The 26,611-nt window shown below is 42.4% G+C and overlaps 2 protein-coding genes across 2 annotated transcripts; one reads left to right on the plus strand and one right to left on the minus strand.

Annotated features, from left to right (window-relative positions):
* Positions 1-613: 613 nt before the first annotated feature.
* On the minus strand, positions 614-6,922 carry agk (acylglycerol kinase). The gene is made up of 14 exons (XM_022203115.2): positions 6,647-6,922; positions 6,517-6,556; positions 4,483-4,562; positions 4,307-4,382; positions 4,086-4,211; positions 3,908-4,002; positions 3,700-3,769; positions 3,553-3,632; positions 3,406-3,463; positions 2,422-2,569; positions 1,536-1,633; positions 1,362-1,432; positions 1,183-1,267; positions 614-1,074 (listed from the first exon to the last, which is right to left on the minus strand). The coding sequence occupies exons 1-14, from the start codon at positions 6,754-6,756 to the stop codon at positions 940-942; spliced, it is 1,272 nt and encodes a 423-aa protein (XP_022058807.2). The 5' UTR covers positions 6,757-6,922; the 3' UTR covers positions 614-939.
* A 343-nt stretch (positions 6,923-7,265) lies between these two features.
* On the plus strand, positions 7,266-25,972 carry nup205 (nucleoporin 205). Its single transcript, XM_051952331.1, has 42 exons — positions 7,266-7,370; positions 8,983-9,125; positions 9,269-9,440; positions 9,642-9,786; positions 9,939-10,098; positions 10,271-10,499; positions 10,622-10,786; positions 10,872-11,047; positions 11,215-11,331; positions 11,446-11,583; positions 11,742-11,892; positions 12,093-12,298; positions 12,396-12,578; positions 13,790-13,840; positions 14,191-14,400; positions 14,480-14,717; positions 14,807-14,996; positions 15,120-15,240; positions 15,748-15,829; positions 15,980-16,144; positions 16,227-16,351; positions 16,440-16,554; positions 17,060-17,209; positions 17,577-17,651; positions 17,787-17,944; positions 18,035-18,115; positions 18,389-18,580; positions 18,699-18,900; positions 19,024-19,122; positions 19,254-19,402; positions 19,610-19,801; positions 19,936-20,057; positions 20,465-20,597; positions 21,305-21,431; positions 21,572-21,645; positions 22,786-22,914; positions 23,129-23,255; positions 23,458-23,630; positions 23,750-23,879; positions 24,044-24,172; positions 24,335-24,411; positions 25,481-25,972. The coding sequence occupies exons 1-42, from the start codon at positions 7,277-7,279 to the stop codon at positions 25,631-25,633; spliced, it is 6,048 nt and encodes a 2,015-aa protein (XP_051808291.1). The 5' UTR covers positions 7,266-7,276; the 3' UTR covers positions 25,634-25,972.
* Positions 25,973-26,611: the final 639 nt, after the last annotated feature.

A 26,611-nucleotide genomic window follows, 5' to 3' on the forward strand; every position in this document is an offset into this window, starting at 1 on the left:
GTTATGATTTAGGGAGGAAAATAGGGTCTAATTAAAGATGCTAAGCAGCTGTATTAAAGTGCAACTCTAAAATCAAATAAAATCCCTTGAATCATGAACAATTATCCAGATTTTAATCTAAAATGAAGTTTACTTTTGCATGAAAAAATGCTAGATATAGTAACAAGTGTTAATGAAAGTAAAAAAAATACATTATTTCCCACTAATATATTACACAGAACAGTACAAACTAGCATGTAATTATAGTTTAATGACCCTAAAAGATCTTTTTCCTCTACATGGAACCAAACCAGACTAACAAAGAGAGCATCTCTTTGTGTTTTCCTGAACAACCAGATATGATGAAGGCCCTGCAATGCAGCCACCAGCTTAATCCTGCAGATTTTCTGTCTACACCATCTGTCAGATCCGGCCCAGACTCACCAAGCAGGGTGCCAAAACTCCTGCAACACATTCACAACAGAGCTGATTCTCTGTTCTATATTAAATTATCCAAACACACCACAGCCTCCTCACACTCCGTTCTGCTTTCCCTTCTGATCTCACATTCATCTCTCATTTCAACCCGTACTGATGCTACGTTAATGTCACACAGGGAGAAAAACAATTTGACTTTAGGTGGACAGATTGTTTTTATTGATGATAAATATGATGGTCATAGTAAACATGTTTCTGTATCTGGTCACTGGCTCAGAAAACAAGCCTTGGTCCTTTCATAGACAACAGCCTGTAATGTTATCTTGCTTGTGACTGGTTAAAAATAACCGTATATGTCGTAAAACGGATTCAAACTGTCAGAAAACTGCTGGAGAAGCAAAAGTCCGTTTCTCCCGATGAACTCCGGTTGCGATGGCATCTAGTCCTTTTGCTTTTCCGTGTCTCTCAGACTCAGTTCTTCCTCCCGCTGCTCTGGTCTTCCTCCTGGTTTTGCATCTCTCATCACTGCATCTGAGAGAGGAGCTGCTCTCGGCGCTCTGCACTGATGAAGAATCGCAGTTTCCGTGGCAACAGCCTCACCTCCACAGGCATGGCCTCGTACTCCTCGTTGTCGATGTTGTAGAAGCCACCGGCACCCTGCAGGAATCAGGGTTTAAAAACACAAACACTGAGCTTTAGAAAGTATCCTGACTAACAGTGGCTCAGCCCTGAAATAGGCCTAGAATCATTTAGAGGAAGTCTGACCTCTGGCAGGTGCAGCTGGCAAGCACTGGCTTCCACTTTTGAGGAGTTTTTAGTGAATAAAGTTGGATCTTCTGCTTTTTTATTTCTGAAAAGAAGAACGGTTACATGAATTTACTCTCAGAAATGTCAAATAACATGTTCTGCCTCATCCTGTGTGCAGCAGACTCATAAAAACTGACCCAACAGTAATGAACTCGCCCACGCTGAGGTCGCTGGGTTCGGCACAGATCATCAGGGAGTCGTTTATGCGCTGCTCGGTCCAAAAATAAAAAACAACAGAGAGAAGGTATGATGTGCCGTGGTTTCACACAAACAGTTACAGAATTTTACAAACAGAATGATATTAAACCGACCCGCTCCACTGGGTTTTTGTTGTGAGTTTGAATAAAGAGCTCTAATGTGGACAGCTGCTGCTCCTCCCACTGCTCCGGCTCCTCCTCTTTTGGAGGCTCTGAGCGTGCACAAACACACACACACACACACACACATAGCAAAAACACCTTTAATAATAATACACATAATGCTGGGTCATTCCATATCATTTCAACCAGTGGTTTACATACATTTAGTACATTATATATGATGGGAAAATCCAAAATGTGAATGCTTTATTGTCATTAGTTTCAAGGTTATGGCCAGCTGAAGTAGGTAGGGGGTACCCTATTATTGCAGCCAAAATTAAGACTTGAAATTTTCGACCATTTTCAGACTTCTATAACTTCTGAACAACAAAAGATAGAGATCTGAAATTTTCAGAATCATTTCACAGTGACCTATAGACCTCCGAAATGTGAAAATATTTACTTTATATTTATAATTGCATGTTACAGAGAATGACAAAGTTGCGATTTTATCCATCACGAACTTCTAAACTGCTACATTTGGCCACCCATTACACAAAAACTAATCATCATATCCATTAGAGATTTTATGTGGTATCATTTGGCTATCTAAGGATTGGATCTGTATGAAATGAAAGTGCTATGGTATGTAATGCATGAAATATGAACAGCTACAAATCAAAAATATCTGTCCGACCTTCGGATGGCCATAACTTTGAAACTAATGACAATAAAGCATTCAGATTTTGGATTTTCCCATCATATATAATGTACTAAATGTATGTAAAGACTTAGCAAAATCTGAGAGGGTCAGGTGGGAAGTTTTCTTAAAACATGTTGATTTCATACAGAATGACCCTGCTCCGATTCAAGTAACAAACCACTCACATCCACTCACCTTCCACCGGTGGGTTCCAGTAGTTCTTCAGCCTGCGGATGATCCGGTACAGGAGGTTTGGTCTGGGGGGCTTCTGAGGAGGCTGGTTGGGGGGCCGGAGGTTCGGGGCCAAGTAGGAAACTGAGACGTCCCGGACCAGGGGCCACTCCTGGGAGAGTGCAGTGGAAGATTAGAACACAAACATTCAGACAGCGACACAATGTTTATGATTTTGTCTCAATATCATCAATACAGTCATCAAGACACGACTGAAGTGTAGAGTTCAAACATTTTACAGTCATTTTCACAGGGTAAGTAATAAGAATAATAATTTACTGATGAGCAAGTCTTAAATTTAGATGTCCTTGTTATTTCATCACTAGATAAAGATGCAGATAAAAGGTCTGAAGGTGATTATTAGCTGTTTATTGATGATGTGACTGCAGGATCAATTCTGAAAGCGACACTTTTTGCTTAGATTCAGTCAAAAGCTGCTAAACTTGTCAGACGATGCATCACGGTACACATTCATGATAACCTCAGACACACAACCAAAGCAAACCAAGAGCTTTTTAAGGCAACAAACCCACAGAATCCTCTTAAATGGTTGCATCTGTCAACTGGTCTTCACCCACCTGAGCTGCTTTTCACTGACTGGAGTCAAACTAAAGGCAGAAAAACCCACAAGGCTGCTCTGTTAAAGACCCGACAAAGCAGCTAAAGGGAGCAAACAACAGGGTCCAGACTACACAGGGAATTAAAATAATCCTTATATTTTTACTTTAGAGCCTGTGAAAATGGACACCATGAGGAAAAAGCGGCTGTAATTCCTAAGCGGTTAATGCAATATTTTTGTTAAACCACTTGAATTAAAGCTGGAATTCTACACTCCAGTCACGTCTTCCTCATAACTGATGGCTTAAATTAAACATCGACATTATCAGACAGTTTATAGTTCGACATATTACGTTTCTAAAGCATGTTTAGGTAAGAAGCAAACCTTACCCTTAACGTGCTAAACCAATGTGCTGCATTCGTTTTCAGTGGTCCAAGATACCAGTATCTGCAGGGAAATATCATGGTTAATTATTCATACATGCTGGGAATCCTACAGTCATTATTTCCCCAAGGCTGCAGTCTGAGGAATCTTACTTGCTGATGGTTGCAGCCACATCTCTGAAAGCCCCCCAACGCAGCCCCATCAGAGCGAAGACCGGCTGCTCCTTCTCCCCCTACAGAAACAAACCTTTAACATTTCAAATTCAGACCACAGAGTCCTGACTATGTGGAGTTTCTCACTTTGATTTGGAGCACATCCAGAGGTACGGTTTCTCCTTTCAGGATAGACAGTGTCGCTGATGTGATGTCCCTGGAAAAAGATGGAAAAACCACTTCAGTGACAAAATCTCTACTGTAAAGTCAATAAATGAAACGCGTCCGGTGCAGTTTATCGTGCACATGTGGTGATAAAATCCGGATAAAAAAGTGTAATGCTGAAGCTACTTACCTGACCTTGTTGTCGCTGAGCAGATGGAGACTCGGACTTAAAGAATTGTGAGAGCCGAGTGGAATGAATCCAATCGGTGTGTTGCTGAAGGTGTCCTGAGGTCAGAAAACATTCCTCAGAACTGTTATGTGAATTTAAATTAACGAATGGTGATAAAATGACAGATTAACACGCTCACTTGATCTGGCCTCCGTAGTAAACCTGTAATGACTTCCTGCAGCGTCCCGTCTCCTCCGGCCACGATCAGCATGTCCGTTTGCTCCATCAGCTCTATCAGTTTCTTTGCCTGGCCTTCATAATCCGTCTGCAGAGGAATACAAAGACGCGACGTCATGCACAGTGACCTCCTCTCAACACCACTAACTACTAATAATTTGAGGGTAAAATACAAAACAATACCTTCACTATTGTTATCTCCACACCAGCCAGGTGTAAAATAGGAGCAGCGTTCTTTTCAAACAGGTTGTTGGCTTTCCTGTAGAAGAAATTAAACTGGATGTTGGAAGTATTCTGAGAAAAAAAAGTGTCTAGACATGAGTGTCAGTGAAAGGTTGTGAGGTTTGTGTTCCTCTCACCCACTGCAAGCTGCAGGGTTTAAGATCACCGTTGCTTTCCTCAGTCGCTCCTGAGGCGCTATCTGCTGACGCCCAAATTCCTAACAGACATTAAGATGATTAGGAGCACAGCCTCTATCAGGAAACTTACAGTTACATTAATAAGTTTAAAGTATTCATATCCGTGACAAATTTGGATTTAAAGTAAAATGTATTTCATCGGCGGGTTTCTTTTTGCTGGAAATAACATAAATAAGTGACAACAGGGTGTAAGCCATTGTGTTGGAGAGCTAAAGATGATTTTTTAAAACTATTTCTGTCTTTTTTTTTACTTTTTAACTAAAAATATTCTGTTCAAAATTAGTCATTCACCTTGACATAGTCCCAAATTTTTAAGGAACATCAATCTTCTATTCTGTGGTAGTTTCTACCATGTTTTAAAGCATTCATAGATGTTATAAACTGAGAACAGCTGATACTCTCCAGTCAGTTAGCGGTTAATTCCAAGCCACGGCTATGACCAAAGAGCTTTGTGAGCTTCCTTTGTGCAGCTGATGATAAAACAATATGTAAGTGTTTTGAAGTGTCAGAGGCCACAGCACAATCTACAATCAAAAAGAACAAAGAGTTACACACTGTGAAATATCTAAGAGGGCATGGTAGGAAACCAAAAGTGTTTCCAGCACTGGCAAGGATGGCAGTGTGAGAGGCCAAAAAGAATCCAAAGATCCACTCAAAGGTCATCCTGATTGTGGAAGCTACTCAGTAATTTGTTATTTTGTATATAACGTTTATTTGTTATGTTATTTTGTTTAGAATACTTTATTTAGTTTGAGTTATATCTGTTATATTGAGTTATAGCTATATACTCTTATTTTGAAGGTCATGGGTGATTTGGGAACACAGGTGAAGTTATTTAATGAATGGGCACTCACTCAGTGAGACAGTACGCACCAGAAGGGCACACGTTTTTTTTACCTGAGAGTTAGGCAGCAGCAGGCCAAGTAGTTTTAACATCTTTTGTACCATCGTTCCAGAGCTGAAAATAAAACCTGCCTCAAAATGCACTTTTTCTGGCTGGACAATGGACTCAGTACCTGCACGCACTTTAACTTTCTGAGTAAGATTCGCTGCCCGGTGCCCTCAGTGGCTTTTTGATTTTATTTTTGTTGGTTGACATTTAGCCACTACACTGATGAATCTAAGCAGTTCTGATTCTAACATATCAAGCAGACACAAGGATGGTCTCCATAGGAGTCGACTGCCCTTTGAAAAGACTTACCTAGCTAAAGAAGAAAGCTGCTGATTGTGAATTTTGTCGTCAAATGTGGCAGAAACTGAGTTGTTTGGACACAGGGACGTAGCTTTTATTTGGCAAAAGGAAGGAGAAGCATTCAACCACAAAAACACCACCCTGGTAGTCAAACATGGTGGAGGGAATGTAGAACTTCAGGGTGTTTTTCAGCCAACAAGGCAACCGAAGCCAAAGCAAACAACATGAGAAAAGAGGACGACATTAAGATTCTGGAGGAAAGCATCAAGAAGAAAAACTTGGTGTTGGGCAGCATCAGACCTTTGGACTCAACTCGTCAAGAAATGCACAAAAGAAAAGAAAATCAACATTTTGGAGCTAAAGTTTAGACCTGAATCCCATCGAGTATTTTATCTGAAGACCAAAGTGATAGCGAGGAATCCTTCCAACCCCAAAGACCAGAGATCATCACAAAAGAGGAGAGATGCAACACCCCAGTGGAGACGTGCACTTAGAATTACTATGTGAGTGCTGCGGTGGCAAACAAAGGCTTTGCTATTGGTTACTGAGAAGAGGGCATGAATCACTTTGCAAAAAATAAAACAGCAATAGTTAATATGAATTATTTAAATGCAATCTGTAATCATAATTTGTCACTTGTTTAGGTTATTTCAAGCCAGAATAAACCTATTAGTCAAGTAAAAATTCACTAGAAATTCAAATTTGGCATTAATAATTTAGGGCTTAACTGTATATGACATCTTTGGTTAATAATCTGTGAGAAAAAGTAAGTAAAGCCTCACCCTGGCCAGTAGACAAGCCTCTCTGCGCAGAACACTGTCACTGTGAAGACACAAAACACAACATTTAAGATAGATGAACAGGCTTACACTCAGTTTGATCTGCGTTAAATCCACAATCTGAGCTACCCACCAGCGTTTACCATACAGCCAGTACCCTCCATAGGAGAAGACGCACACAGCAAACGTGGACTTCTTCCAATGGTTCCGTAGAGTCCGGAACACTTTGACAACCCGAGCCATGGTTCTGGTTTATTATAAAATACCCCCAAACCCTCTGTTTTAATGCGATGCTACATCTACGGCGTTACACACGATTTAAAGCGTTGAATAACAGATTTGCACCACAGCGGTCACAGCATCTAGCATGGACATGTTGGTGTAACGTCTAAACGGTACGGATGGAAACGGGGCGGAACCGATGTTGTTGCTGCATAAAGTTGATCAACATGTTTCAGTGCGGCTTGTTTTATAAAAATGTTGCAGAAAAATAATATTTTAAATAGAGCCGAATTTATAAAATATCAAATAAAAATCAAATCGACATATTGGCTATTTAAATAGTCTCTTTAGCTAAAAAACTACAATTCCCTTCCTGGCTAGTCGTTCAGACCAGACAACTCTGAGGGCCCCGCCTGACTATTTTTTAGCATTAGCGTTATGGCAATATTTAAGATATAAATGTGTCTTAATTACCCACTACACACTTTGAATCAGGCTTATTGAGTTTTTTGTTCAATAAACGCGACCAAAGCTTTACAGAATGAATCATTTTAAATTTCATACAGGCACAAACCCAGAAGCTTCGGTCCAGTTTTCCGACTATATCATGGCGGCACAGATGGCGGTAAATTCAGGTATTAATACTCATTTATTTAAGTAACTGTGTCCCAGTTTATTTCTAGTAGCATAGAATAATTGTTTATATACCTGTAAGCACGAATGTATCAGCGTTTAATCTGCAGTTTAATCGAATATCGTTTGTTTTGACCACATGGTGTTCAAGTTGAGGCTAATGCTGTTAGGCTAACTTAGCTTAGCCTTGCTTATAGCAAATATACGTTTGGTTTGCTCATGTTGTTAGCGGAATAAGTTATGGTCATGCACAGTTATGTCTGAAACATTTTCAGTTTTAAAGCTAAGCGGTGGAGCAATATGACTTCTTTCATGCAACACCTGTCAGATAGGTTAGCCGACCGGTTTACTTATTTGGAAGTAAAACTGAAACTAACCTACTATCAGTGTTTGGAATCGACACCTGTTATAGCTTTCTGTACTCCTAGATTCTGGTTTGATATACATCTGTCAGTGAGTCAGTGCTAATTGTTTAGTTATATGTGTACCTCCTGGGAGATCTGTAGATAGTACCACAGTTACCAGTAAATATAAAATATAACTATATACGAATCTGAAACTACAGGGACAAACACTTACAGTTTGGGCTGTGAGTACACAGGTAAAGTCAGCTGTGTGTTTAGTCTTTTTAAGGCTGTACCCTTACAGTTTAACCACACTTGTAGGAGCTGGAAGAAGTTCACATTAATTAAGATTAAATCTGTAAATAGTGTTTTTAAGTGCTTTGATAGATCATACAAAAGCCGGATGCCCAGAATAAAAAAAATGACTGTTGCACAATTTAAACAACACTCATTTAGTAGTGCAGTGGAGAAATATGATTGATATTACACATTTTTCTAACAACTTTAAATACTTAGGCTGCAATATTATTAATTATGCAAATTTACCAGACAAATGCAAGTATTATGTAAAATACAAGTTTCCTCTATTAAGGTTATGACTATACAATATTAAGAATTTTGAACATTGACTAGTTTAAATATTAAGCTACGATCCCTGCAGTATCGTGTACCATTTACTAATTTAGATTATAAAGTGAGGTTAGCACCTTACCAAATAAAAGTAGAAAGCAGTGGACAGACAGATTGAACCACTAGCTGCAGATCAGACCCATGCAGCTCCAGAGGTACAGTCATAGAAAAGGCAAACTGCGATAAGCAATAATAAAAAAAGATGACGTTACAGAAAAGCTACTCTGTAAAATTGGGGTTTAAGAAGTTATTTTAAAGAAGCCACTTATTCTGATTCAGAATGACAAAGTCACCTTTACATTTTACATTTAAGCTTCAATTCTGGAACAACCAGACCTGAAGTTTTAAGGCTGTGAGCTGGTTCATATGGGGTCAGCATTTCTCCTATGTCGCTTTGCATCAGACTTATTGTGCTTTTAAAATGATCAGTGAAACTTTTAAATCAGAGAGCAGGGAGCCAGTGGAGAGAAGCCAGGACTGAGATGATATAATCTTGTCTTCTACTGTCAGTAAGAACCCAAGCTGCTGCAGTAGTGGAGGGAAGCCAGGGATGTTTAGTTTTGCCAGAAAGAAGTGGGTTGCTTTAGTCAAGCTTGGATTGGACAATTTAATTTGATCTGAGGTTTATTTATTCACCCAGGAGCCAGTCTGTGGGGGCCACTAAAAGAGCTATGGGAAACGGTGGACGGAGCTGTGTTGAGGAAACAGCCGGAGAGCGTCCACCTCCTGGACATGCAGCTGAAGAAACACAAACCGCACTTTCTGTCACTCTTTAAGAACCCGGTGAGTTACCGTGCAAGCAACACAGCGTTTATAAACCATCTTATATTTGAATGTTGAAGAGTTTTCTTCCTGTTTAGCCTGCTGTCCTTAGGTTAGACATAAAATACCGTGATGTTATTAATGTCTCGTCTTATCATTTGCAGCCAAAGAGTGCCGAGCAGAGAGAGAAAGTGCGTAAAGCCAGCACAGAAGGCATCGCCATCCAAGGGCAGCAGGGGGCCAGACTCCTTCCAGAACAGCTTCTGACGGAGGCTTTCATCCTCAGCGATCTGTTTGATATTGGAGAGTTGGCAGCTTTGGAGCTTCTGCTGGCAGGTAAAGTGGACTTCAGGAACAGACATGAGTTGTAAGAGAATTTAAAAAGGAAGTTAGGCAGCAATTTTGGTGACAGTGCATTTTCTCCTATTTGTGACAAAGATACAGAAAAACTGATCTGATTAGAGGTAAAGACTTTAAGAAGTGCAAACATTAATATTTAACACACCAGATTGTCTAAATATACTTTTCTGTTTCCAGGTGAACAACAGCAGCCCCATTTTCCAGGTCTGACACGAGGTCTGGTGGGCGTGTTGCTCTACTGGGATGGAAAACTTTGTATGGCCAACTCACTACGTACGCTCATCCAGTCACGACATGGAAAGACCTTCACCCTGGATCTGAGGTCATTCATCTATTAGTACTACAGTCAGAATATAACTGGTGCTTTTAGAGGCCAATGTGATGGAAATGTTATAACCCAGTTAGTGATATTTTTTTTTATCTTCATATATAAATCTTTTGTTGACTTGTGCTGTCTTTTGGTTTGTCATTCAGTGGAGAGCTGGTGGCTCTGACAACACGATTCACAGACGAGCTGATGAGCCAGGGTCTGACCAAACGCATCCTAACCCTGGTGTCAGAGATAAGTGTGACGCGGGAGTTTGAACGGCTGCAGAAGGAGCGAGGCCTGGGAAATGAGAAGCACAGGAAGGAGGTGGGAACAAATCTTTTTGTGAATTTCAAACGAAAACACCAATCATGAAAATGCTCTTATTTTAGGTCATCCAGAAACAGTGCAGCGCTACTGACCTTCTGATTGCACCAGAAGTAGAAACATTGACTGGAAGAATAGAGAGAGGGTGTTTAATTCCTGTTTCTGTCGCCAGGTTTCTGACCTCATCAAAGAATGCCGACAGGCGCTCGCAGACAGCTTGTTTTCTTGGACCTGCCAGTCGCCCTTGACTAAAGAGGACACCCTGGCTCTGATTGGCCACCTGGAGACAGTGACAGCTCAAGCTGATGGCTCACTGGACAGCGTGAACCTGTCCCTTGTTATGGCGTTGCTCTACTGCTTGGATGTCAGCTTTATAGAACAGGGGACTGAAGACAGAGAAGGTGAGTAGATGTCATACAATTTAGTGTTTGTTTAGGGCTCTGGTTCGATCTATTAAAAACCAGCTGCTGGTGTCAGTGTTGTGTTTTAACTACTGAAGGGTTGTCTGTGTTGTTCGCTTCAGATCTGCTCCAGGCCCTTCCTTTGCTGACAGAGAGGCAGTATGTTTCTGCAGTTCACAGTCGTCTGATGGACGGTCAGCCGTGGAAGCTTCCAGGCCTGCAGGCTGTGTGTCGACTGGCCTGGGCTCTGTCTCTGAGAGTCCTGTCCCAGCTACCACAGGGTTCTGGTAAGGCCTGTTGTCCTTCAGCCTTGATTATAAATCCAGTTGTTCCCTAAGTTAGTAGATAAAAATGTAACTTCTGTGTGTGCAGCTCTGGTCGAGTTCACTGAGGCCGATGAGGCTCTGGCTGATCAAGCTCTCCTGGGAGACGTCTTCCTGTTTATGAAGGAGGGCATGCTGGGATGTGAAACTTTTGCCCGGGAAGAGTTTTTCATTCGCCGCCTCCATTCGCTCATTACAGACTTTCTGGCACTTATGCCGATGAAGGTGAGGGAGCCTGTTAGTGTCCACGTTTACTGAAGCCATCATTTATTTGTCCAGATAACATGTTGTGTTAGAATTAGGTGTTATCTATAATTAGTTACTGGATTGAATTTGTTTCCGTTTTGCATATTAATTGAAATATTCTACTATCATTTCTTGGCGTCCTGCAGGTGAAGCAGCTTCGTAATCGTGCCGACGAGGATGCCCGTCTGGTGCACATGTCCCTACAGATGGACAGCGAGCTTCCATCATCGTTACGCAAAGACCTAGACCACCTCATGATTTTGGTTAGTCCTTTATACATTTTAAGGGTTTGACTGCTCATGTTATCCAAAGGCAGGTCTGATAGCAGAAGTAAAAAGGCTTCTATGGGATGTCACAGAGCTGGTTTGTCTTTTCAGATTGGAGAATTTTACAGCAAAGACCCGTTTGGGCTGGAGCTGGGTCTGGAGTTCTGGTGTCCCACAGAGTCTCTCCAGCACACTTCCTTGCAGGGATCCTACCTGGGAATGGCCCTGCAAAGGCCTCCACATAAACAGGTAGGGGTCATCGTTTCTGAACATGAGTTACATTAGAAACTCTGATTATCTCCATATCAATAATTATAGTAAAAGGCAGTTGTAAGGGGTTGTAGTTTGACCCTCACACCTTTACTTCTTTCTGTTATTTTTTTTAATCTTCTTGTTCTTTGACACAGGTGGTTTTGTCCAAGTTTGTGCGTCAGATGGGAGACCTCCTGCCCTCCACCCTGTACATCTCCTATCTCCGCATGCTAAAAGGCCTCGCCAACGGTCCTCAGTGTGCCCACTACTGCTTCAGTCTGCTTAAAACCAACGGAGCTACACACAGTAAGCTCAGATTGTTTCCATCTGTCATCACAGGTTTTCTTCATACTAATTATTTCCACTAAAATGGAAATTATTGATTGCTTTGTGGTAATCTAGCAGACAAATTTCTACACTTAGAGCCTCGGGTGTTCCTGTTATTATGTTGTTCATTGTTAGTTTAACAGAGTGATTACCAACCAAACCCTTGTGCATCTGTGCAGGTGACAACATCCAGGGAGTCTCCGGCAGTCCGGTGTCGTGGGAACATTTCTTTCACTCCCTCATGCTGTACCACGAGAACCTGCGACGAGACCTTCCAAACCCAGATGCTGCCCACTACCGCCACCCGCCGCTCAGAGGAATCACCCAGAGAGAAATGGAAGGACTGACCTCATTTCTGCAGTTGCTCACCACCATCATCACATGGGTATGGCACAATGCACAGCCAGGATGTTTGGTTTGGAGCTCATATTATTAAGTGAAAGTCAAGTGATTGATTATTTCTTTGTTTTTTTCCCATTTAGAGTGAAAATGCGCGACTGGCGTTATGTGAGCATCCCCAGTGGACCCCGGTTGTGGTGATGCTGGGGTTGCTGCAGTGCAGTGTTCCTCCCATCCTGAAGGCTGAGCTCCTGCACTGCCTGGCAGCTTTTGGGAAGTCACCAGAGATCGCAGCTTCACTGTGGCAGTCGCTGGAGTACACACAGGTAGAACAGAACATCTTTATCCAATGATTTGTACAAGAAAGGAAAAGTGAACATCATCACTGTAAATTTATTTATTGCCTATGTAATGCTCAATATTCCACAATGAGGGGGAATCCTCGTTATTGGAGCATCTTCTCTTTATAAATCAAAAATGAAATATAGTAATAAAAGTCACACACTCACTGTGAACTCTCATGAAGCTGTCAAAATCATATTTTCTTTTTGAGTTTGTCAGATTTGGGTGCTGTAATTTTATGGCGTTCGACAGAATTTCTTCCAAGTTTGGGGAATATTCTGAGCTCTGCCTTCATTTTTAGTCCTCATGCATTCATTTCCACACACAAACCTTCAGAAACTCATGCAGGTTAAACTGGGATAATTAAGCACTCGTCATTAACCCTTTAAGCTTCAGTCAATTCCAGCCGTTTTCAGTACAAAAAAATCGCTAATATTCTATTTTTAAATAAAAAAAATTACGAAAAATACAGGGAATATTGGACGGGCATCGCGAGGTGCATTTCCTTGAAAATGACCGATTCGGGCATTTTATACCGACTTCAGGACATGTTTTGGACAAAATAGTTTCCTGGCTTGTGTCATCTGGATGTAAAAGGTTGGATTATGGCCGTTTTTTGTGGAATCTTTTTTTTGTGTGTAATAATAAACCCGGAAATGTGAGTCGCGCTGTGTGCGTTGAAGCCGTGTATAGAGAACGGATGGATGGATATTCGTTTTTGTCGGACAAATGTGTTTTTCTCACCCGCTGTGGTAATCGCATCTGAAAGTGGTTTATACCGGCGGATTCATGAGAATCTAAGCTTTCCATCGGCGTATAGTGTTTGTATAATCGGGTTTGCAGCCGTCAGACATTCTTGAAATTCCTATGCAAATTAGTAGGTGTACCGCCGGCGGTACACTGAAGCTTAAGGGGTTAACAGACTTTAAAACACTCACTGGATTCACAATGTTAAGGCTTCAAGTAGCTCAACAGAGTCTAAAGGTTTGAACATATATCTGTCTGTTTATTCACAGAAAAAATGCAGAATTCTCTTATTCTTTGGCCAGTATTTGTGCCCTGTATAGCCATTATCACTGCATCTCTTCTATTTTTTATCTGAAACACTTGGTCGTGTTTTGACACTCTTTGAAGTGTTGAAGCTCATTACGGTCTCAGATTTATAGTTTTGTAACGATGCTTTCTTTCACCACAGATCCTTCAGACAGTGCGAGCCCCAGGACAGAGGCAAGCAGCAGGAATTGAGGTGAGCGAATGTGATGCTGGATTGTCCTAGTTTTTTTTCTCTCTTAGTTCTATGCTTCCCTAAAAATATTTTATGAGTTTAATACCCGACCAAGTAGACACATTGGGGATGCCTGGACCAGTTTTAATTAAGAATTTGGGTCAAAACCGTAGACTAAAATTGACCTTTATGATGTGTTATTGTCTTAAAATGCTTTGTTGTGGGGAAAAATTACACTTTGCACAGTTCACTTGTAAATGAGGCTCCACTGCTGAAATTCTTCAAAGAGAATTTGTTCCATAGAGAGACTAAAACTTTACTTTAATCTGCTGTCAGAGTGGTAAATGTCATTTTGTTTTCTTGACTCCCAGGTGGAGCTGAATGAGATCGAGTCGAGCTGTGAGGAGTATCCTCTGACACGAGGCTTCTGTCATCTGATCAGCACGTTGGTCGAGAGCAGCCTGCCTGTTAATTTGGGGGCGGGGCTTCGTGTTCCAGGATTTCAGCCCTACCTGAACTTTCTGCGTGACTCTGTGTTCCTGCCCTTCCCCACCAGAGCGTATCGTCGTCCAGCTGAGAAGGTGAAGTTCTCTTTTCCTGTCAGGCTGTAGACGTGTAGCTGAGGCAGACAGATGCTAACTTTAGTTTTCTGTCTCTCAGTGGGAGGTGGCCGACTCTGTCCTGGAGGTGTTCCACAAGCTCCTCCGGGACTACGAGCCTCAGCCGTCAGACTTTGTCCAGGAGGTGGTGGAGCTGCAGGGGGAGCAGGTCCCGGCCCACAAGCCCCCCGGCCACAGCATCATGTTCCATCTGCTCAACGACTCGCCCATGCTGGCGCTCTGCCTCAGCCTGCTGGAGGAGGGCGTCCGCCAGCTGGACACCTACGCCCCCTTCCCTGGTGAGAGAACATACGCTGCTGCTGTCAGAAATAAAGATGCTGTGTGTGTGTGTGTGTGGTTGTTCTGATAACATGCTCCTCATTTACAGGTAAGAAGCACCTGGAGTCGGCGGTGCTGCACTGCCTGTGTCTTCTGGATCTGGCTCTGGAGAAAGAGGTGGTGTTCATGGACCTTCTCAGGGAGAGTCAGTCCTCTCTTCTGGTTTCTCCTCTGGAGCAGCTCCTGCAGGGCGTCAGTCCTCAAACACGACGGGCTGATCACATTGTCAATATAGCTAGGTAACGAGCAAAACATAGACGCTTTAATTTACTGAGTTTGCTGGTGGTTATGTGTCTTATAATCAGACTGGTGGGTCTGCTGGTTGGGTGTAACTGGTGGTGGACTGTGTTTGTCTCTGGCAGGTATCTGTATCACAGCAGCTCAAACCCAGAGGCTGCTTTCCAGAGTGCCAAGATCCTGCGCCGCATTGCCAACTACCCCAACATCCAGATCAGGCTGGTGGGAGATTTCACACACGACCAGGTAGGTGAAAGCAAACAATTAGGAAATGCTTCTGAGACAAAGTTACAGGATGGTTCACAAAGTGTTCAACAGCAAACAAAAGGAGACTGTAATCACTCACACTGTGTTGTTGTTTTTATTTGTTTGTTGTTTTTTTTTACATATTTTAGCAAGAGTAGAATTAAATCCTTCATTTTATGGTTGTAGCCCCTTAAATTTGGTTTATGCACTTCAGATGCATGTGAAAACATATTTCTACATTTTTTATTTGAAGTCATTTGCATTTTAGACTACAAATGACTAAACATAAGCAGGTCTGTTTTCTTTCTATAAAATTGGTGCATTACACCAGTGTACCAATAATGTACCTAATTAAATATGTAAATTATAAAATATTGCCGTCCAAATTACTTGTGAACAGACTTCTGGAAAAGTCAGGTGTTGTATTTTAAGTGAGCTTAACTGTGTTCATGTGTGAAGCTCTTGTTGTGTTTAAAGCTGAAATAAATCTATTCTTCTGTCCTTCAGGCTGTTAGTGACAAGCTTATGGCAGGATTTGTTGAATGTCTGGACAATGAAGAGGCAGAGGAGGAGGCAGAGAAAGGAGACGGTGAGAAAAACAGTCCTCATCTCCCGTTTGTTGTCTCTATGACATTTGTTAAAGCTGCATTTCTTAAAGCTTCTGCGTTGGATTCAAATCCTGCTGTTTTAATTCTGTGTATTACACGACTCACGCTTAAACTCACATCTTCACATTTAGATTCAGACGCACAAAAGAAGGTGGCAACAATCCGACATGAGACCCAGATCCATATCCTGAACCTGCTCATTACCTCGTTGGACCTGAAGACGCCCAACCTCGCCCTTTATCTTTTGGGTTATGAAGTCAAGAAGCCTGTTTCTTCCACCAACCTCCAGGACCCAGGTGAGGCTCTGGCCTTATCAGCTAAACCTGCTGGTTTTAGGAATTGTTGTGATCTTGACACAGTTTGTGTCGTCTGTTCCAGGCGTGTTGGGTTGTCCACGTAGCTGCCTGCACGCCATCCTGAGTTTACTGCAGAGAGGCACTGAGAAGAGATCAGGACCTGTCCTCACACAGGAGGCCCCACACCTGGCAGAGCTCTGCTACCAGGTAAGAACAGAAAAAGCATGGAAGTCGGTCTCTGCAGTGGGAGATGTAAAAACGCAGTGTAGCAGAATTTTCCTTTGTCGTTCCTCAGGTGATCTACCAGCTGTGCGCCTGCCCAGACACATCTGGACCCACCATGCGCTATTTGAGGACCAGCCAGGACTTCCTGTTCTCTCACCTGCAGCACCTCCCCTTCATCCTGCCCGGTGAGCTCAGAACCCCTGCTGAGCTCGTTACTCTTAAAATGGAATATAAAAGCTCTGTAGATGGAATGAATGAAACAAAGGAGGCAGGAAATAACACGGCAGTTCTGATGTTAGAAGATACTCATTGTTTTGTGTCTTTGCTCAAGGGAAATAATGGATGGAAAAAGTGCATCCTAAATATGAGCAATGGGAATCCCCTTTATTTTTAGAAAGCTATAATAAAATGTAAATGTCAGGGTATATCGTTATTTGGTGGAAATCTGCTTTTTCCATTTATTTTTGGCAGCTATTTTTTACTTGGTGAACAAAAATATCTTTCACGTTTGAACAAATGAAACCTCAATTTCCCAAATGTTTAAAAAAAATTGTTTTGATTCTCAGTTCTTATCATTGCAGGACAGGCGAGTTTCCGTTGATGCCAAAAATCCCTCTGTGCAGAAAAAAAACCCAAGTGTGTTATCTTTTCTTGTCCTTACCTTGATTGTTCTCTCTTTCTTTTCCTCAGGCAACCAGATTGCTGCCCTCTCCCAGATGTCTTGGCTCTTGAAAACAGCTGCGATTGAGCTGAGAGTGACTTCACTGAACCGTCAGCGATCGCATACGCAGCGCCTCATCAGCCTCCTGCTGGACGACCAACCACACACTCAGCACACAGGTATGTGGAGTGTCACAGAAAATAATGGTTCTGGACATTCTTCTGACTCATTGTTGCACTTTCTAGTAGGTGAGTCCACTGTGATCTATTCGTACCGTTTTGTTTGAGTTTTTCGTTGATTTAGAGAATTTTTTTTTTCATCAGATTCCATTTCTAGTAGAAACTTATAAGAGCTTTAAAATGTTCAAAACCCCGACATGCACTCCAAACTCACAGTCACCATATTTGCACAGCAGCACTGATTAATTTATAAACCTAAGAACTTCTTATTTCATTTAGCAGACGCTTACATCCCGAGAGTAGATGTGACTCAGAAAACAGCCTGGATTAACAAGTTCAAGTGTGAATGTCTTATGTTTCTTTTTAGCTGATGGGGAATCAGGCATGGAAGAAGAGACCAGATCCGTCAGCGGTTTTCTGCATTTTGACACAGTCTCTAAAGGTTTGTGCTACAATCAATCCAAACACCGTTAATTCTCCAGGCCTCTTTAGACTCTCGCTAATGAATTCTTCACTTGATCTGTCCTTTAATCTTTTCATGAAATACGCCAGATTGACTTTGACTTGTTGCCATCAGTGCGCAGGAAGTTGCTGAGCGTGCTGGACGCCATCGAGTTCAGTCAGGACATGCCCGAGCTGCTGCAGCTGGATTTCTTCGAGCGCACTCAGATAGAGCAGGTGATCTCCAACTGCGAGCACGTCAACGAGCAGGGACACACCGTCTGCAACGTTAAGGTGGGTGCCTTTCTGTTTCTCTGACGAGCTGTTTAAATACTTTTTGAGTTTGATCTTCCGCTGATTCTTTTGTTCTGTTTTTCCTCACAGCTGCTTCATAGAGTGCTGGTCGCTGAGGTGAACGCGCTGCAAGGAATGGCAGCAATCGGACAGAGGCCCCTGTTAATGGAAGTAAGTGAACTCCAGCTAATTAGACTCTATTTTGTTGTTTTTCTATGTGCGGGGTAGAAATACCCATAAAAGGAACCATTTTGCAGTGGATTGTGTTTTTAAAAACGTCACTTCTAATTGTTGTTACTGAAAAATTTAGTTAACATTTTGGACTTGAAGCGCTCTAAAAATTCTCCTGCCGTCTCTACACCTGTGAATCCTTTGGGAGTTTAAAGCTATGCAGCAGACATATTTTGCCAGTCATCCTTACCATCCCTGGGTATTATCTTCTAGGAGGTGAACTCCATCCTCCAGCAGGTGGTGGAACGTAATCGCGTCCGTCGCAGTCTGAGCGCAAAGCGGCATGCGCTGCAGTCCTGGAGGAGCCTGGTGGAGACGCTGCTGACCGCCTGTCCGGTCGATGTCATACCTGCTGATGACCGGCAGCTCATCATCAGAGACCTGCTGCTGGACCTGCATGATAAGGTCAGGGACGATGAAAAGCTCCAGTTAAAATCACCTCACAGCGAGGAGCATCTTCAAGGATATTCTGGCTTTTATTCTGTGCTGATTTCATGATTAAATGCTGCCGTGCTCTCTTCAGGTGTTATCTGAAGATGCAGCAGGAGAACTGATGCCCATTGTTGCTGGGGCAGTCTTCACTCTGACAGCCCACCTCAGCCAATCAGTGCTGTCCGAGCAGCAACAGGGGGTGGGATTAGAAGCATCCTCAGGATTTGCCTCCATCGCCAACTCTGCCCTTCACCTGATCCTCCGCAAGCTGCTGGACTTCATCCTTTGTACTGGTTGGTGATTGCTTTAAACCCCTCTGACTCATAAACTTTTATTTCTCCCATGGGCCATGATGCCAGGATAAAGTCTGGTCAGAATACAGTGGATGTGTGGTATAATGTGTTTTACCCCTAAAGGAGGTGGATACCAGCGTCTGCGTGCTCACCTGTATGGCTCTCTGCTGTATTACCTGCAAATCGCACAGAAACCTGAAGAACCAGACACTCTGCAGACAGGTACGACACAGAGCCTGTTAGTCTGAAGCTCATTTTTATTATTATCGGGTTTCTTTACAGATTGATACCAGCTGAAGCTTCGTAAGTGTCCAGGTTATTTGTGATGATCTGAGAAAATCTCTTGTTTGCAGCCGGGAAGGCGATGTGGGAGCGACTCACAGCTCCTGAAGATGGTTTTTCTAAACTACAGAGGGAGAATCTTGCCATCATAGAGAGCTATGGCCAGGCTCTGATGGAGGTCGTGTGTAGAGATGCCTGTGACGGCCATGAAATCAGCAGGGTGAGGTTCAAACTATATACTCTGTTTCAGCCTCATACTACACGCTTTGTGATATTTTGTTCCTGCCAGTTCTGACTGCGTCACTTCTGTGATACAGGAGGTCCTCTGTTTACGATGTCCTCGACTTACGTAGATCTGCAGGAACAGAAGTCCGACACGAGTCGAGGACCTGCTGTACTTACTGTGACTTCTCTCTCTGTGTGCCAGATGCTGGCTCTGGCAGTGCTGGACCGGATCCTGTCTATAGACCGTCAGAATCAGTGGCTGGTCTACGTCTGTAACAGCGGCTACCTGCGGTCTTTAGTAGAGAGTCTCAGACAGGATGACGGCGCCCTGCAGAGCCTCCTCACACCTCAGCCTCCCCTCCTCAAACCGCTCTACATCTATGAAAGCAAGATGGTGAGGAAGTCATTATAGAAACAGAGTATTTTCATATTGTGTGACTCCAGAAACCCCTTAGGGCCGGTGGAGTGTGTCTAAAGCCTCTGTAAGTCCAGGATTATGGAGGTACTAACACTGTTGTGTGTCTTTAGGCTCTTCTGACTCGTGTGGCTAAGACAGGCCAGGGAGCGGTGGAGCTGCTGCGCTGTGGGCTGGTGGTGCAGCTGATCGAGTGTCAGGTGTTTGACATGGTACCTGACAGCGATGCACACAGGTATGGGAGGGGGAGAGTGGCTGGAGTAACTGTCTTTTATCACAGCGACACTTCTGTGAATGTTTTTGACTTGGTTGTTTGTATGAAGGAAAATAATTTAGCTCTAAATTCTCAACCACTTCTAGACTTCTGATGTGAATTATTGTTTCAAATAAATACCATGATTAGTAATTCTGGAATAAAGTAACTATAATAAAAGTGCCTTAGTTATAGATTAAAAATAAAATCAAACATCTGTAAAAGCTGGTCAACAGTTTGCCTTTCAAGAGAAATTTAAAAAAATTATATTCTATTTTGTACATTTAACTGACTGGAAGATCTTTGTCCGTCTGAGCTCTCTTCTTCAGGAGTATTTTTGTGTATTTTTCTCTCTCTTATGCTTGTGTCTGTTCCCCTATGGACTGCAGAGTAATGAGGGACCCATCAGGCTTCATCCCCAGCCCTATGGACCGCTACAGGCAGATTCTTTTACCAACCTTGAGGCTGTTTCAGGTGATCCTGACGTCTACCTCCATAAATCACCAGCAGGGGGCAGCGCAGGTAAGCACAAAAGGCTGTTAAATCTCTGAGATGGCACTGTTTGGGATTTATGTTTTAACCCTCTGAACCCAAAGCAGTTTCCTGGCATTTAATTTCTCCTGCCACATGTGGATTCATTTCACTGCAATATAAAATCCTGCCCAACCACGGCAAGAAGTAGAAAGAACAACATGGACAGCATTTTTCCAAGTGCTTACAGGTGTTACACATGATTTAAAAATGACTTCTCTGTTAAAACACAGTGTTGTGTTCTGTTAAAACACAGTCTGAAATTCAGCCAAAAAGTCCCTAAATCTGTCTCAGGCTGACTGCTTTTGATCTGGTTTCTACTAAAAACATATTTATAGAAGTAATCAATAGTAAAGCGATTGAAGTATCAAGATTTTAAGAAGATTTTAAGCATAGAATTGGTTGTTTTTACACATGATTAGTTTAAGGACCGTTGGAAAGTTGAATGTCAGAAAAAATTATCCTGTTTTTGCAGTTTCTAGTTCTAATAAATGTTGTAGTTCTGGCAATGAAAACAAAACAAGGCTTTCAAAACCACTGCTGGGTTTTCCTTTTGGACTTAATGTGCTAGTAAGCCTGCCCTGTTGATCTTTACTGGGATTAATGGTTCATCTGTGATTAGCAGGCTAACAGACACAAAGTGGGATTTAAAAGTGTATAATTAACAACGAGCTGTGCGTCCGTCTGTGTGTGTTCAGGTCCTCCAGTGGCTGATAGTTCATGCAGACACCATCCAGTCTCTCCTGCGCTGCCAGGAGCTCAGCATGGGAGCTCTGCAGGAGATCTCTTTACTTACAGGAATCATCAGTAAGACGGCTCTGCCAGGTACAAACATGACCGCTCACGCCTTGCTCTTTAAATTCACTCCGCCGTGTTCTCTGCTTTCCTCATTTCCATTCTGCAAATCGCATATTTCCATATCAGCGGTCCGGTGGGTGATGTTCATGTGCTGCTTGGTGTCACAGGTGCCCTGGAGATGGGTGGAGAGGTCAACGGTGCTGCACTCATGGAGTTCCAGGGTCACATAAACAGATTCCAGGTCAGACAGGTTACATTTGGTTTGTCATCTGGGAGGGTCTAATTTAGGGGTCCAACATGAGGCCCATGGGCCAAAAGCGGTCCTCCAGAAGGTCCAATCCGGCCCTCAAAGTGTAACTGTTCCAGAGAAGACATTAAATAGACAAAGACATAAAATCATTTCAAGATTATGGCAAGTTGTTTATATCATATGGTAAACTACTCCATTACTCATTGATCTTTAGTCATTTTGTATCAAATTTTTGTAATATTTTATCTTGTTTGTGCTGGTTTTTGCCTGACTTTGTCTTTTTTCTCATGTTTTTTTGTCATTTTGTTTCTCGTTTTTGTCGTTTTGTTTCCTGTTTGTCTTGCTTGTGTTTTTGTCTCAGTTTTGCTTTTTCCGTTGTTTTGTTTCTCGTTTTTGTTTTGTGTTTTTTGTCTCATTTTTGTTGTTTTTTTAGGCTATTTTTTTGTCATTTTGTGTCTCGCTTTTGTCATTTTTTGTCTTGTTTGTGTCATTTGTGTATTTTTTGTCTCGTTTTTACCATTTGTCCAATTTTTTGTCGCTTTGTAACATTTTGTCTGATTTTTTTTTGTCTCTCTTTTGTTTTGTGTTGTCTCATTTTTAAAATCATTTTGTTTCTTTTGTTGTCATTTTGTTATTTTGTGTCTGGTTTTTGAATTTCTGTGTCTCATTTTTGTTATATTTTGTCTTGTTTTTGTTGTGTTTTTACTTTTTTCTGTGACTTTTGTTGCTTTGATCATAAACTATATCGTTCAGTTCCAGGTGACTAAATGTTGTGTTTCTTTGTAGACACTCTGATCTAGAAGTTGTAATGTGGAAATGATAAACTGAGGATGAATGCTGATGAAATTGAATCTGTTTTTCTTAAGAAATTTCAGGTTGTTGATGATGTTTTGTAAAAAGATAATCCCTTTAAATGTGAACATTTTTCCACTAAAACAAAGGGAAAAATTTAAAGTTGTCGTAATTTGTAGGTTATTATGTTAAGTGCTTTACTGGTTCGGTCCACTTGAGATCAGATTGTCCTGAATGTGGAACCTGAACTAAAATGACTTTGACACCGCTGCTCTAATGTGTTTGTTCCCTGCTGATTCAGCAGCTTTAATGTAAAATAACGTGTCTGTTCTTTTTTAGCGCCTCTGTCTGTCGCTGCTCGGTCGTCTGGCTGGAGGTGAACGGGAAAGGTTGCTGAAGCAGGCTGAGATCTCTGCTCCTGGAGACTCTGCAGAGCGACGAGAAGAGATGGAAGTGGCCATGCAACAGGTCTGACATTAATCACTCTATAAATATAAGAGATATCAGGTGTATTCTCAGTGACAAACCTCCTGTTAATCTGTCGGAGGTTACAAGGACACATTTAGAGTATTTTAACAGTAAAAATTCCACGGGGGTAAGGGATAAAGGTAGCAAACTAGCTACGATTATTCATGAGTTGTGCCTCGTCAGTGACCTGAGCCACGCTGTCCTCTGTCCCTAGGTGTGTGCTAACATCATGGAGTACTGCCAAACCCTCCTGCTGCAGAGCTCAGCCCAGGCTCAGTTCAGCATCTGCCTCTTCAGCCCGTCAGGCAGCGAGCCAGCTGGCAGGGACGGAGGACGCACCGGTCAGTGATATTCTGCCCCACTTAAGAAGAGGAAAAAGGATTTAAATCACTGTTGAACAAGCCGTGTTTTCCGCCTTTACAGTACCGGACCTCTTCTGTTTGTGAAATGTCCTTTTCCGGATTTAAAAACTGTTCAGAAATCCAGAACTTGTATTTTCAGAAACACTCATATGATCCTGATCTGTGGCTCTTGTTTTTTCAGATCTCTCCTCCACTCTGCCATCAGTGGCGTACTCCAGAGTCCCCAGTCTGGGTCTGGTCCTGTACCTGCTGAAGAACAGCGCTGCAGATTTCTTCAGGTTCCATCAGAGTCACAGACAGAGCTTGGGGAAGCTGCAGAGCCTGGACCAGCTTCCTCCTGAGGAGCTCAAGGAGGTAATGATGGACCGCTGCATTGGTCTGTTTCCCAAATATTAGTTAAACATTCTGTATTTTATGCGCCTTCTTGGCTCCACTGCTTTGTCTTCAGTTCTAACCAGACTTCTCCTCTGTAGTTGTGCCAGGGCCTGGTGTCAGGCCCAGGAGGGGTGGAGAAAATCTCGTCAGTCCAGAGGAACTTGCTGGCCAAGAGACGCCTGGTCCAGCTCATCAACAACAGAGCCAAGCTGCTGGCCCTCTGCTCCTGTATCCTTTGGTCCCTGCAGACACACTTCTAGTCACAGGAATAGTGGCGTTAAACTAAATTAGTTTCTGACTGAGTTAAAAATTGACTCCCTCGCTCTCTGTCAGTTGATTTTCTGTCACTGAAGGAGATGCTGTTAAAATGCCTTGACCTGCGTCTTCTTCAGACGTCATTGAGACCTGCTTATTTGTGCTGTGGCGCCACCTGGAGTACTACCTGCTGCACTGTACCCCCACTGACCCCAAAGACTCTCTGCTGCCCGGAGCCGGCTTGTTCAGATCACGGCTGACAGATGGTGAGGAAATATGTTCAGGATAAAATGCACGTGTGAGCCAGGAATGCGTTGGGTTCACTTTTAGACGGTTTGTTAAAGCAAATTAGTTTTAATCGGTTAATGAGAGCAGAACTGTTTGTGTTCCTCGTTCTCTGCTTTGTTCATGTTAACTTTATTTTTCAGACTCTTTTGGCGGGTTGCAGGCGAGTGGAGGCCGAGGACTGGGCCTGTCCAGAGTCAGTCAACAAGACCTCGACCTGGTAAGAAATGGTTGGAAACAGACTGCATGTACGTCTGACACACTGAAGCATAAGCGTGATATTTGTTTAAAGCAGGGGTGTCCAACATGAGGCCCGTGGTCCAAAAGTGGTCCTCCAGAGGGTCCAATCCGGTCCTCAAAGTGGAAAAATTCCAGAGAAGACATTAACTGCAGATTGTAAATTAGTAAAACTATAAATTTAAAATCATTTCTAGACCATGACAAGTTGTTTGGATCATAAAGTAAAATACTAGATTGCTCATTTTGTGTCTCATTTTAAAAAAATTTTTGTCTTGTTTTTGATGTTTCTGTCCGTTTTTGTCTGACTTTTGTCGTTGTGCGTTTCCTTGTTTTTTCTCATGTTTATTTGTCGTATTTTTGTCATTTTCTGTTTTGCTTTATTTGTTGTTTCGTGTATCGTTTTTGTCATTTTGTGGGTTTTTTTGTCTCGCTTGTGTCATTTGTCTCATTTTTTTTTGTCACTTTGGCTGTTTTGTCTGACTTTGTTTCTTTTTTGTTTTGTGTCGATTGTCTCATTTTGTCATTTTTTGGTTTTGTTTTGTCTTTTTTTGTCTGACTTTTGACATTTGTCTCATATTTTTTGTCATTTTGTGTTTCCTTTTTGTCTTGCTTGTGTTTTTTTTGTCTTTTTTTGTCATTTTGCTGCTTTTTCTGTCATTTTTTTGTTGACACTGAGGCATAATATTGTTGAAATTGAACTTATTTTTCTTAAGAAATTTCAGGTTGTTCATAATGTTTTGTAAAAAGATAATTCCTTAAATGTGAACATTTTCAGAATGAACTTTTTTGCACTAAAACAAAGGAAGTATTAGGAGTTGTGGTTATTTGTAGGTTATTATGCCGTGATTTTTCTGTTCTCTGGAGGTCAAACTGGGCTGAATGTGGAACCTGAACTAAAACGACTTTGACACCCCTGGTTGACAGTTTGAATGCAAGCTTGGACGAACATAAATCTGTGTTAATAATTGTTGCTAAATCTTGACGTGCACAGTCTTTCTGCAGCTGGGTTATTCCTAATCCATCCGTCTTTGCTGTTTGTGTGAGCGCAGCTGAAAAGCGACATGGCTGCAGGATTCGGCGAGGCTCTGCAGAGGAAGCTGCTGGAGGTGGAGGGTCTGTACAGCCAGGTCCGCTCCCGCTACACCTTCATCCAGGCCCTCGTCCGCAGGATCCGCGGCCTCCTCCGACAGCCCAAAAGCTGAAACAGGAATACAAAAAGACTGACCAAAACCCAAACCCTCCCTCTCTTACCGAGCAGAAAGATGAGCAACGACAGAAAAGTTTTAAGGACTCTGAATTTCGGTTAGTTTGCTTTTTTCTGGCGACACCTTCATTTCTATCGTGGGATGCTAAACTTTGTGCCACCAGTTCTAATTATGCTGACTAACTCTGTGCGATGAGCATTTTTTGAAGAAAAATGCAGACTTGCAAAACATCGTATGAAATTTTTACTTGTTGAGAGAAAGTTTGATATTATTTGTTTGATCTGATGTCTCTTTTTTCCCCTTTAGTGAAAATAAACGTTTTCTAAATCTGTTAAATACTCGTCTAATTCACACTCAGCATTGATTAGCTGTTTATTTTTAGCAGTGGCAAATTAGAGTCACGCCTGCTGACACGTACTCGGTTGAGTATGAGTCAGACTTGTGACATCGCTGATACCCAGAGGTGGACTGGACGTCTGGCATACCGGGCTCTGTCCCGGTGGGCCGGTGTCTAGTGATGCTGGTCAACAGGTTCCCCCGGATCTCTAATCAGTAAACTGTCATGACATTTTAAATTTCACGGGTTGCTTCTATTATCCCGGCGCAGCTTTTCCAGTGTTCACGTCGTCGGTTATCAGCTCAGGAAACACACAGACCAATCACATACGAATTCAGGCATCCCACGTGACGCTACTCAGCCAATGAAATCTCTGCATTGTAGCCGCTTAGCAAGCTCAGCGTTCAGAAAACAGTTTAGAGGCAAAGGACAGACAAGAGGACAGAGTAGATAGAAAGACAAATAACACGACACTGAGAAGAAAGTGCTGATTATGTTCAGCTAAACATACAGCTGTGAGGCAGTTTTCTCAACTGTGAATATAATCCAAACTAAATACTGTACCAGACTGACCAATGAGCTCCAAATGTGTTTGAGAAGGACCCTGACCCTATTCAGGCCACGATTCAAAATACTGA

The sequence above is a fragment of the Acanthochromis polyacanthus genome, chromosome 8, assembly GCF_021347895.1.
Source record: "Acanthochromis polyacanthus isolate Apoly-LR-REF ecotype Palm Island chromosome 8, KAUST_Apoly_ChrSc, whole genome shotgun sequence".
NCBI lineage: Eukaryota > Metazoa > Chordata > Actinopteri > Pomacentridae > Acanthochromis > Acanthochromis polyacanthus.